Here is a 12,480-nt window from a genome sequence, read left to right on the forward strand (position 1 = left end):
AGTATTTGCTATTAAAACCCCATTGCACATTTTTATTCTTCTCTAGACTTACATTGGTAGTGTGGTGATATCAGTCAATCCGTACCGACCACTGCCTATTTATTCACCGGAGAAAGTAGAGGAATACCGGAACAGAAACTTCTATGAACTCAGACCTCACATGTAAGTATCATCCCAAATGGGTGAAAGACCTCTTTATTCTTTGAGGGTATGCAATTATATGGACTCTGTGACGGACAGGTTAGGTTCCTCCTCTCTCAAAGTGTGACCAGTGGAAGCCGACAGAATATTAGGGAGAAGGACAGTTGAAAATGACAATGTAAAAAGTTAAAATGGCAGTTAAAAGAGTTGAAGACAGCAGTTAAGGGAGTTGAGGAGAGCAGATAGGGAGTTGAGAGAGAGTCTGGCTGAGTGAAACTGTGGAGAAGAGCTGCTTAAAACTGACTGAAAAGAGTCAGTTTGTGACAAAGGATCCCAAATTCTGGAAAGAGTCAATTTGTAACATAGGATTATAAATGCAGGAATATTAGAATGGTTCAATTGAAAATAAACATGTAACCTCTATCTCGGGGTGGCCAACGGTAGCTCTTCAGATGTTTTTTGCCTACAACTCCCATCAGCCCTAGCCATTGGCCATGCAGGCTGGGGCTGATGGGAGTTGTAGGCAAAAAACATCTGGAGAACTACCATTGGCCACCCCTGCTCTATCTGATTTTCTTCAGTGTTATGTTCATACCATAAATGAAAGTTAACTCCTTGTTTGTTTAACCTTGAGGGTTGGTTGTCTCAGAGAAAGAACCTCTCCCCCTCCCCCAAGATCTTTGTCCAAATATATTTTAGGACATGAATAAATGATGGAAGCTTGTGAATAGAACAACGGTTGAGTCATCAACCCCGGTAGCTCTGTGCAACACTTGAGTGAGGGACAATTATTAAAGGGTGTCTGGGCTACCCTATTTGCTGGTGTCTCAGAACAAAGTTGGAGTCCAGTGGCACCTTTAAGACCAACAAAGTTTTTTCCCCCAGGGCTTAAGGTTTCATGTGCATACACACTTCTTCAGATACCACACAAAAGCTTATACCCGAGCCAGAATAAAACTTTGGACACCAGTTTGGAATCTTATCTGGGAGAACTGGGTTTGATTCCCCACTCCTCCTCATGCACCTGCTAGAATGGCCTTGGGTCAGCCAAAGGTTTTGCAGAGCTGTCCTTGAAAGGGAAGTTTCTGGGAGAGCTCTCTCAGCCCTGCCTACCTCACAGGGTGTCTGTTGTGGAGGAGGAAGGTAAAGGAGATTGTAAGCCGCTCTGAGACTCTGGGATTCAGAGTGGAGGGTGGAGTATAAATCCAATATAACCATCTTCAGACACCAGTTTGGTGTAGTGGTTAACTGCCCGGACTCTTATCTGGGAGAACTGAGTTTGATTCCCAGTTTGATGGCACCTGGTTTTTTTGGCCACTGGGCCATTAGCCTGATTCAACATGGCTTCTCTTATCTTCTTGTTCTGCTGCTTCAGTCCAACATGGCTGCCCACTTGGATCTATTGCACTAATCTACTCTGCAGAAAAGTGAGGAAGCAATAGAATTTAGTCATGGGGGGTCCCCTGTTCGTCACAGAAATGTGAATTTCTGCCTACAGACGGGGATGTGGGTGCTCCGTCTTCCGCCAGCCTTGTCCCCCTCTTTACTATCAATTATTTTTTGTTATTCCTTTTGCTGGTGACAGTCTCCTCTCCTTCCATCTCCCTTCTCATGTGATGCCTTGCCAGAATTGTCTGAAAACCTCAAACGTTGCCCTGGGAATAACCTCTGCAAATTGCCTGGGGTGCGTAATTCTAAGCTTGGATGGCAGGCATTTTCTCGGCGTGAAAGCTAGAGTGCTTCGATAAGAACTACTTCACGTCCCTGTCTGAAACGGCGCATTAAGCTATTCGTTTTGGACGGCTGCAAAGACATTTGTCCCCTAAAATAGCCTCTGGTTTTGATGCTGCACCTGCTAGATGTGGCGCTTTAAGAATCGCTGTGGAATTTCAACAGCGCCTGGCGGCTTGGGGGGGGCAGTGGGCGCAAGCCAAAGAGATTTGTGTACTTGAAACCCGTTGGAATCCGGGGGGGGCTACTTACACTTCAAGTGTTTTGTTTCATTGAGAGCGTAGACGCTCTGAACTGTCTCTGCCTTGCGCCCAGTCGCTCTTGCGACTTTGACTTCTGTAAGCGGTTTATATTCTGTATGTTTATACCCCGGGAAGGCCGGTTGACAATAAAGGAGTGTGTGAGAGTATTGAGTTCCCTGGTTCCACGAAGGTATAAACTGAGAAATAAATCTCTCCCATTCTCCGAGAAAAAAGATAACTCCAGAGCATATTGGGTATTGAAGACATTGCCTTGTCCTGAAGGAGTTGCTTGTCTTAGACCAGGGGTGTCGAACTCATTTGTTATGAGGGCCGGATCTGACATAAATGACCTTGTTGGGCCGAGCCATGCTGGGCCGGGCCATGTGTGTACCTATTTAAGATTAGGTAACAGAGGTATAAACTTTATAAAGGACACAAACACAAAGATTTTTTAAAAAAACACGCTTAAAACATTAGCACTCGTTGGTCTTAAAGGTGTTTTCTTTGTATTTCTCCCATGGGATCCTGGGAACAGGGCAAAGGAAGCTCTGGCTCTTTCCTGCCTTCCCCAGGGAACTTGGGGGGAGCCTCAGCCAATAGAAGGAAGAGAGGCTTCGCTCAGTAGCTCTGCCATGCAGTTGAGAGAGCCTGGCAAAGCAAGCTATTCCTCCCCCCTTCCTCCCCAAGGGAGGAGCCTCAGCCAATGGAGAAAATAGAGGTTTTGCTTTGTAGCTCATGTGCAATTGAGCAAGCCTTGCAAAGCAAACTGTTGAACATATGAAGCTGCTTTATACTGAATCAGACTCTCGGTCCATCAAAGTCAGTATTGTCCAAGACAGGCAGCGGCTCTCCAGGGTTTCAGGCTGAGGTTTTTCCCGCCTATTTGCCTGGGCCCTTTTTAGTTGGAGATGCCGGGAATTGAACTTGGGACTTTCTGCTTACCAAGCAGATGCTCTACCACTGAGCCACCGTTCCTCCTTCTGTTATGCAGAAGGAAGCAAGATAGGGAGAAGGAAGCAGATGACAGCCATTTGCTCAGGGGCCTGATAGAAGCCCTCCGGGGGCCTGATTCGGCCCCTAAACTACATGTTCGACACCCTGTCTTAGACAGTGGCAATGAACGTTCCTCTGGGCTCGACTCCATTCTGAATTGAGCCGCTCCAGTAACCCTATCAGGCCCACGAGCAAGTCTGCCTTCTTCTCCCTCTCTCTCACTTCCTTCTGCATCACAGCTTGCTTTGCCGGGCTTGCTCAAGCACACAGGAGCCACAGAGCAAAGCCTCCGTTGGCTGAGGTTTCTCTGTTGGGGAGGAAGGGAGAGTGACGGAGAACTTGCTTTGCCAGGCTCTCTCAATCGCACAGCAGAGCTACTGAGCCAAGCCTCTCTTCCTTCTGTTGGCTGAGGCTCCTCCCCCTCCTTCCTTTGCCCAGTTCTCTTGATCCCACAGGAGAACATGCAAGGAAAGCACCTGCAAAGAAAAGAAAAGAAAGCATCTCTGGTTTCATTTATAAAGTTTGTATCTCTGCTACCTGACATTACATTTTATGACACACACGGCCTGGCCCAACAAGGTCTCATTTATGTCAGATCCGGCCCTCATAATAAATGAGTCGCCATATGTTGCCAGGGTCGCCGTGTGTCGGCAGAGGATGGTTATCGATCTAGCCTCCATGAATTCACTTAGCTCTTTTCGTCTAGTCCAGCTTGTCAGTCGCATTTTTATCCCCGCCCTTCCTCCGAGCAGTTCAGGCGGGGTTCACGAGGCCGGATTCAAGGGATTGTCGCCCTGAGGGCAGCTGCTGATGCGGCAATAACCATTAAAAACTGAGTGAGAGCAGAACAGTGTAAAACGTTTAACAGTCTCGCATGATGTTTATAAAACCATCCCTCAGGCTAGCATCGGACAATTATGGACAATGTAAAAAAGGTAATGGTAAGAGCTGGCTCTTTGTATGTTGCCTCAAAGTAGATGAGCGTTGTAGATCGGCCTGCACGGGCTTGATAAAGATCCCTGTTGTCTCACGCTCCGCAGTAGCCTGGTTGTCACAGTTCAGACCCGCTAAACCAGGGCTGTCGAGCTCATTTGTTATGTAAATGAGACCTGGTTGGTCCGAGCCGTGTTGGGCTGGGCTGGGTCGTGTGTGTACCTGTTTAAGATTAGGTAGCAGAGATATTGACGGAGCCCCATGGTGCAGAGTGGTAAAGCTGCAGTACTGCAGTTCAAACTCTCTGCTCACAACCTGAGTTTGATCCCTGGCGGAAGCTGGGTTTTCAGGTAGCTGGCTCGAGGTTGACTCAGCCTTCTATCCTTCTGACGTCGGTAAAATTAGTACCCAGCCTGCTGGGGGGAAAGTATAGATGACTGGGGAAGGCAATGGCAAACCACCCCATAAAAAGTCTGCCGTGAAAACGTTGTGATGCGATGTCACCCCAGAGTCAGAAATGACTGGTGCTTGCACAGGGGACTACCTTTACCTTTTTTATTTTATCATTTATCAGGTTTATATCCCATCCTCCCCTGACAGGCTCAGGGCGGCTAACAACAGTTTAAAAACATTAGCAAGCATATTAAAATTAAATGTATAAAAACATTTCCATATATATTAAAAATCCAAGATGGCAAGCTTCTGTTTTCCATTATATTAATTCAGTGAGCCTGTCGATGCTGAAGGCAAGAGCCCCTCCCCCTGACCATTAAAGGCGAGTTTGAAAAGTTCGGTCTTACAGGCCCTGCGGAACTGTGGCAAGTCCCGCAGGGCCCTGATGTTCTCGGGGAGGGCATTCCGCAACGTGGGGGCTGTTACCGAGAACGCTCTGGCTCTAGTGCTGGTCAATCGAGCTTCTCTTGAGGAGATTTTGAGAGCCTGAACGTAGTGCTCTCTGGGTTACGTATGGGGAAAGGCGGTCCTGAAGGTAGACAGGTCCCAGACCAAATAGGGCTTTAAAGGTTATAACCAGCACCTTGAAGCGAATCCGGAACTCCACAGGCAACCAATGGAACGCTTTCAGCACAGGTTGAATGTGCTCCCGTAAAGGTAGCTCCGTTAACAACCTGGCTGCTGCATTTGCGCCAGTTGCAGACTCCGGAGTCAAGGGCAGCCCCATGTATAGGGCGTTACAGTAGTCTATTATTGAGGTGATCATTGCATGTATCACTGTTGCCAAGTTGTCGCGCTCCAGGTATGGAACCAACAGCCTTATCCGTCTAAGGTGGCAGAATGCGGATTTGGCAGTGGCTGCTACCTGGGCCCCCATTGTTAGCGAAGGCTCCAGGAGTACCCCCGAGCTCTTGACCTTCGACGCTGGCGCTAAGAGTGTCCCATCAAAGGCTGGCAAGGGGATTTCCCTACCCAGGCCACTGCGACTCAGGCACAGGACCTCTGTCTTCGCTGGGTTCCATTTCAGTCGACTCTGCCGGAGCCATAGAGCTGGGTGTCATCCACACACTGTTGACAACCCAGCCCGTATTGGATGCCAACTTTGTCCCCTAGAAGTGACATCATTGTTTTGGGGATGTCACACAAGGGACACTCTGGTTTTGGGGCAAACCCTATGGTTATGCAGCAATAACCATTAAAAACTGAGGAGCTGCTGCTGCTGCTGCTATTACTATTACTGCTACTTTCAAAGGCAGCACCAAGTAGAGGGCATTGTGATGGTGGCTTTACTACTACTACTACTTTCAAAGGTAGCACCAAGTAGAGGACATTGTGGTGGTGGTACTACTACTACTTTCAAAGTAGCACCAAGTAGAGGGCATTGTGGTGGTGCTACTACTACTACTTTCAAAGTTAGTACCAAGTAGAGGGCATTGTGGTGGTGGTGGTACTACTACTACTTTCAAAGGTAGCACCAAGTAGAGGACATTGTGGTGGTGGTACTACTACTGCTACTTTCAAAGGTAGCACCAAGTAGAGGACATTGTGGTGGTGGTGGTACTACTACTACTTTCAAAGGTAGCACCAAGTAGAGGACATTGTGGTGGTGGTACTACTACTACTACTTTCAAAGGTAGCACCAAGTAGAGGACATTGTGGTGGTGGTACTACTACTACTTTCAAAGTAGCACCAAGTAGAGGGCATTGTGGTGGTGCTACTACTACTACTTTCAAAGTTAGTACCAAGTAGAGGGCATTGTGGTGGTGGTGGTACTACTACTACTTTCAAAGGTAGCACCAAGTAGAGGACATTGTGGTGGTGGTACTACTACTGCTACTTTCAAAGGTAGCACCAAGTAGAGGACATTGTGGTGGTGGTGGTACTACTACTACTTTCAAAGGTAGCACCAAGTAGAGGACATTGTGGTGGTGGTACTACTACTACTACTTTCAAAGGTAGTACCAAGTAGAGGGCATTGTGGTGATGGTGGTACTACTACTACTTTCAAAGGTAGCACCAAGTAGAGGACATTGTGGTGGTGGTGGTACTACTACTACTACTTTCAAAGGTAGCACCAAGTAGAGGACATTGTGGTGGTGGTACTACTACTACTACTACTTTCAAAGTTAGTACCAAGTAGAGGGCATTGTGGTGGTGGTGGTACTACTACTACTTTCAAAGGTAGCACCAAGTAGAGGACATTGTGGTGGTGGTACTACTACTGCTACTTTCAAAGGTAGCACCAAGTAGAGGACATTGTGGTGGTGGTGGTACTACTACTACTTTCAAAGGTAGCACCAAGTAGAGGACATTGTGGTGGTGGTACTACTACTACTACTTTCAAAGGTAGTACCAAGTAGAGGGCATTGTGGTGATGGTGGTACTACTACTACTTTCAAAGGTAGCACCAAGTAGAGGACATTGTGGTGGTGGTGGTACTACTACTACTACTTTCAAAGGTAGCACCAAGTAGAGGACATTGTGGTGGTGGTACTACTACTACTACTTTCAAAGGTAGCACCAAGTAGAGGACATTGTGGTGGTGCTACTACTACTACTTTCAAAGGTAGCACCAAGTAGAGGACATTGTGGTGGTGGTACTACTATTACTACTTTCAAAGGTAGCACCAAGTAGAGGACATTGTGGTGGTGGTACTACTACTACTACTTTCAAAGGTAGCACCAAGTAGAGGACATTGTGGTGGTGGTACTACTACTACTACTTTCAAAAGTAGTACCAAGTAGAGGGCATTGTGGTGGTGGTACTACTACTACTACTTTCAAAGGTAGCACCAAGTAGAGGGCATTGTGGTGGTGGTACTACTACTACTACTACTACTTTTAAAGGAAACACCAAGTAGAGGGCATTGTGGTGGTGGTACTACTGCTGCTATTACTACCACTACTACTTTCAAAGGAAACACCAAGTAGAGAGCATTGTGGTGGTGGTACTACTGCTGCTACTACATTTGCAGTCCATTTTAGATATACTGCTGCTACTACTACTACTTTCAAAGGTAGCACCAAGTAGAGGGCATTGTGGTGGTGGTACTACTGCTGCTACTACTACCACTACTACTACTTTCAAAGGAAACACCAAATAGAGGGCATTGTGGTGGTGGTACTACTGCTGCTACTACATTTGCAGTCCATTTTAGATATTAATAGATATTAATAGATTTTAGATATTAATAGTTGATTATCTTGCTGGTGACCTCAAATCCAGTATTAATACCACAAGTTGATGATCTCTCTCTCCCCCTCCTTTTCGTAACTTTCTGTACCACTTGAGGCTGATTCCCCCCTGACAGATTTCTCATTTTAAGGTCCAAAATGTGGTTTATGGAATGTGGGTTTGCTCGTAACCTTCTCGACCAAAGTTTCATCACCGTGGCCTCAGCTTTTTTTTTTTTCTTTTTGACAAAGACTCATCTGTGCTGGTTTTTCTACCTTCACTGGGGCCAGGACTCATCTAGATTAGGATCTCCAGGGCTTACAAGTATTTCAAGAAGTCTTAAGCTATAGAACAAAGCAGGGTGACGGAAGACGGAGGAAACGCTGAAACAATTACAGCTGCCCCGAGGCATTCAAGGAGTTAGTGGATATATCCTAGGTTTCAAGAAGGCAAAAGAACCGCTCCAATTGGTGTGATGAAATCCTTCTCTAAGCCCCATGCTGAGCGTCTGTGAGGACCTGTCCGTCTAAACGGTGTTCCGTTCACAATATAAATGCAATTCTGTTCATAGAGAGGGCTGTCTTTTAAACTCCACCTAGCCGACCAGTTTAACTGAGCTCAGTGTAATGCTTCAGTCATCAGAGGAATCTCACACGCCAATAATCCTGCCTGACATTGGGAGAATGTGGAGTAACATTTAAATCAGGGGTGTCGCACTCATTTGTTATGAGGGCCGGATCTGACATGAAGGAGACGTTGTTGGGCCGGGCCATGTGTGTGCCTGATTAAGATGAGGTAGCAGACATACAGATTTTATAAAGAACACAGACAAACACAAATATATATATATATTTATAAACTTAAAACATGCTTAAAACATTAGCACTCTTTGGTCTTATAGATGCTTTCTTGGTATTTCTCCTGTGGGACCCAGGGAACTGGACAAAGGAAGCTCTGGCTCTTTCCCTTCCTCCCCAGGGGAGGAGCCTCAGCCAATAGAAGGAAGAGAGGCTTGGCTCAGTAGCTCCACTGTGCAATTGAGAGAGCCTGGCAAAGCATAAGAACATAAGAGAAGCCATGTTGGATCAGGCCAATGGCTCATCCAGTCCAACACCCTGTGTCACACAGTGGCCAAAATCCACATGTGGCCAAAGTGAATTCCACATGTTAATCACCCTTTGGGTGAAGCAAGCTATTCAGAAGGAAGCAAGAGAGAGGGAGAAGGAAGCAGATGACAGCCAGTTGCTCAGGGGCCTGATAGGAGCCCTCCGGGGGCCTGATTTGGCCCCCAAACCGCATGTTTGAAACCCCTGATGTAAATTGTACTCTACAAAACACAAATGACATAGTATCCTTTTTTTTAAAAAATTGGAGTCTTGCCTGATTAAATGAAAGAGCGGTTTATTAGCTGATGTCCCAGTTTTATGGCACATTTAATCTCCCTGCTATCGAATCAGTGCTCTGTCCTGATTAGGTGAACCTATTGGGAAAGTTTTTAAAAATACAGAACCCGGACAATTTGAGAATCAGCTCTGCTAATCGGTGTGAATAAGGAAACTAGAAGCTACTGAAACAGCATGCTGGATTGAATGCCTTGATTTATGAAGGGTACGATCAATCTGTCTATTTGCTCACATGGTGCGGTTTATAGACTGCCGCTTTCTCTGGGTGGATTGAATTAAATGTTGTTCAGTCGCACAGTGGAGCCCAACTCTTCACGACCCCACGGACGACATCACGCCAGGCTATCTTCCATCGTCCTCCTAAATTGGGGTTAAATGACAGGGAGGGAAAAAGGCCATTTGAAATCACTGATTTAAATCAAAATGTTGTTATAATATCCTCTGGATCAGGGGTGTCAGACATGCAGCCCGGGGGGGTTGAATCAGGCCCCTGGAGGGCTCCTATCAGGCCCTCGAGCAACTGGCTGTCCTCTGTTTCCTTCTGCATAGCCAGCTGATCCAAGCCACCAAGTAATACACCTTCTTTCAGTTTGCAAAAATATAAGGATTGTGTAAATGCATAATAAACAATACAATAACGATAGAGGCTGGCAGCGCTGGGGCCTTTTAAAGTGACAGAAACCTCAAGGCGGCCAAACCCCCCCTTCTCCAAATGAAAAGATATAAGTCCAAACTTGGAAATAGTCCAACTGAAATTCACAAGGTGGGTGCTCCTGAGAAGTGTAGCTTCAACGCAGCTGCTTTCTTGAAAAAGATGTCTCTCTAGATGTTGATGACATTTCAGTTCTTGAAAGACGTCTCTCTAGATCAGGGGTGGGGAACAGTGGCTCTCCAGATGTTTTTTGCCTACAACTCCCATCAGCCCCAGCCGTTGGCCATGCTGGCTGGGGCTGATGGGAGTTGTAGGCAAAAAACATCTGGAGAGCCACTGTTCCCCACCCCTGCTGTAGATGTTGATGACATTTCAATTCTTTCTTCGGTTTGATGGCTTAATTATTTAGGAACCCTGTCCTGCATTCTCTCATCACAGCATTAAGCTTCTCATTTCAGTGTGAACATCGGGCTCTTTCATTCTGCATCACAGCTCGCTTTGCAAGGCTTGCTGAATCGCACAGGAGCTACAGAGCAAAACCTCTATTTTCTCCATTGGCTGAGGCTCCTCCCTTAGGGAGGAAGGGCGGGGGAAGGCTCTCTCAATCACACAGCAGAGCTTCCTATGCCCAGTTCCCTGGATCCCATGGCAGAGATACGAAGAAGCACCTTTAATACCAACAAATGCTAACATTTTAAGCATGTTTTAACGGTTTTATAAATATTTATATATACACACATATATAATATAATATAATATAATATAATATAATATAATATAATATAATATAATATAATATAATATAATATAATATAATATAATAGGTCATCACCAGTGCTCTGACCTAGCCTCAGATCGCAAAGCATGGAGGCACACCATCCACCAGGCTGTCTCTTCCTTTGAGAACGCACGCATAGCTGGTCTTGAGGACAAAAGGAGATTGAGGAAGAATCGCACTGCTACAGCACCAACCCCAAATCAGACTTTTCCCTGCAGCCGCTGTGGCCGGACCTGCCTGTCCCGCATTGGTCTTGTCAGCCACCAGCGAGCCTGCAGCAGACGTGGACTACTGCACCTTTCTTAAATCTTCGTTCGCGAAGTCAAGCCGAGAGAATATAATATAATATAATATAATATAATATAATATAATATAATATAATATAATATAATATAATATAATATAATATAATATAATATAATATAATATAATATATATATTTAATTGTGTTGGTCTGTATCGTTTATTAAGTTTATATCTCTGCTACCTAATCTTAAATAAGGACATACATGATCTGGCCTGACATGGCCCATCCCAACAAGGTCTCATTTATATCAGATCCGACTCTCATAACAAATGAATTTGTCACCCCTGCTCTAGATGATTCTTAAATAAAAGCACCTGCTAACTGGTGGTCAAAACCATAAAACCTAGTGATTTAGAATGAATTCTTTATGCAACCTTAGAGTAAACCGTAAATGGCAAGTTTATAGAAAATAATATGCCGTGTCTTGTCAATTTTTGTAGCGTGGTCTTTGTGACATCCAACAGGGTCTTACATGCAGCCATGACCGTTGTTTCGTTAGAGGGGTTTGAACTGACACTGGGCTGTGTTTCTCGTTTCCAGTGTGCCTTCTGGCTTTAATCTACTCGATCACCACCCTCGTATAAAAATCACACCCCGTGTAAAAAAATGATTTCAACCGGAGTTGAAGTAGATCGCTTATTAGATCGCTGTTGCCAGCAGTGTTCCCTCTTAGCTGAGTTAGTGTGAGCTAGCTCACAGAATTTTAGCCTCCCGCTCACACACTTCTGTCTTAGCTCAGGAAGGATGACCCAAGAGCACACTCATTTATTCAGTAGCCCACAGCTTTAATGCCAGTAGCTCACAAAGTAGAATTTTTGTGCACAAGACTCTGCAACTTAGGGGGAACATTGGTTGCCAGTAGCAGGAACTCCTTTGCATATTTTTTGTAGCAGGAACTCCTTTGCATATTAGGCCACACCTCCCTGATGTATCCAATCCTCCAAGAGCTTAGAGGGCTCTTCTTACAGGGCTTACTGTGAGCTCCAGGAGGATTGGCACATCAGGGGTGTGTGGCCTAATAGGCAAAGGAGTTCCTGCTACAAAAAAAAGCTGTGGATGGTTTCCAGTTGGAAAGTGCACTGAAAGTGGATTGAAAGTGCGTTATTGATGGTGATGATGATATTGGATTTATATCCAATGATGAATCTCAGAGTCTAGAGTGGTCACAATCTCCTTTACCACCCCCCCCCCCAACAAACATCCTATGAGGTAGGTGGGACTGAGAGAGCTCTTACAGCAGCTTCCCTTTCAAGGACAACTCCGATGAGAGCTACGGCTGACCCAAGGCCATTCCAGCAGCTGCAAGTGGAGGAGCTGGGAATCAAACCCGGTTCTCCCAGATAAAGAGTCCACACACTTAACCACTGCACCAAACCACTACACTAAACTCAGCCACTGCACCAAACTGGTGTGTGTGAGACTGGTAAATGACAACTTTAGGGTGACGTGTCATTGGTATTGCAGATAAAATTATTCTTTGGTGTGGTGTTTCTGCTTGGGCCTCATACGAATTGCCCTACCATTCAGATTCCAGCCCGGAATTCCTTCCCATTGCCAAAAAATGCCTTTCTTTTGCTAGTTTGATGCAATATGCTGAGTATACTCTCATGACAATGCAGTTGGCGGGACAACGAGAAACCAGAAAATAGTTTCCAATGTGGGAGGCTGATT

General features: G+C 45.6%; 1 protein-coding gene across 1 annotated transcript in view; it reads left to right on the forward strand.

The window, feature by feature from the left end:
* MYO1B (myosin IB) overlaps positions 1-12,480 on the forward strand; it is a 207,448-nt gene that overhangs the window by 27,031 nt on the left and 167,937 nt on the right. Inside the window, 1 exon segment of the mRNA XM_060256929.1 lies at positions 47-162. Within this exon segment, the coding sequence (XP_060112912.1) occupies positions 47-162 (116 nt within the window).

Source organism: Heteronotia binoei, chromosome 16, assembly GCF_032191835.1.
Source record: "Heteronotia binoei isolate CCM8104 ecotype False Entrance Well chromosome 16, APGP_CSIRO_Hbin_v1, whole genome shotgun sequence".
NCBI classification, from domain to species: Eukaryota; Metazoa; Chordata; class Lepidosauria; order Squamata; family Gekkonidae; genus Heteronotia; species Heteronotia binoei.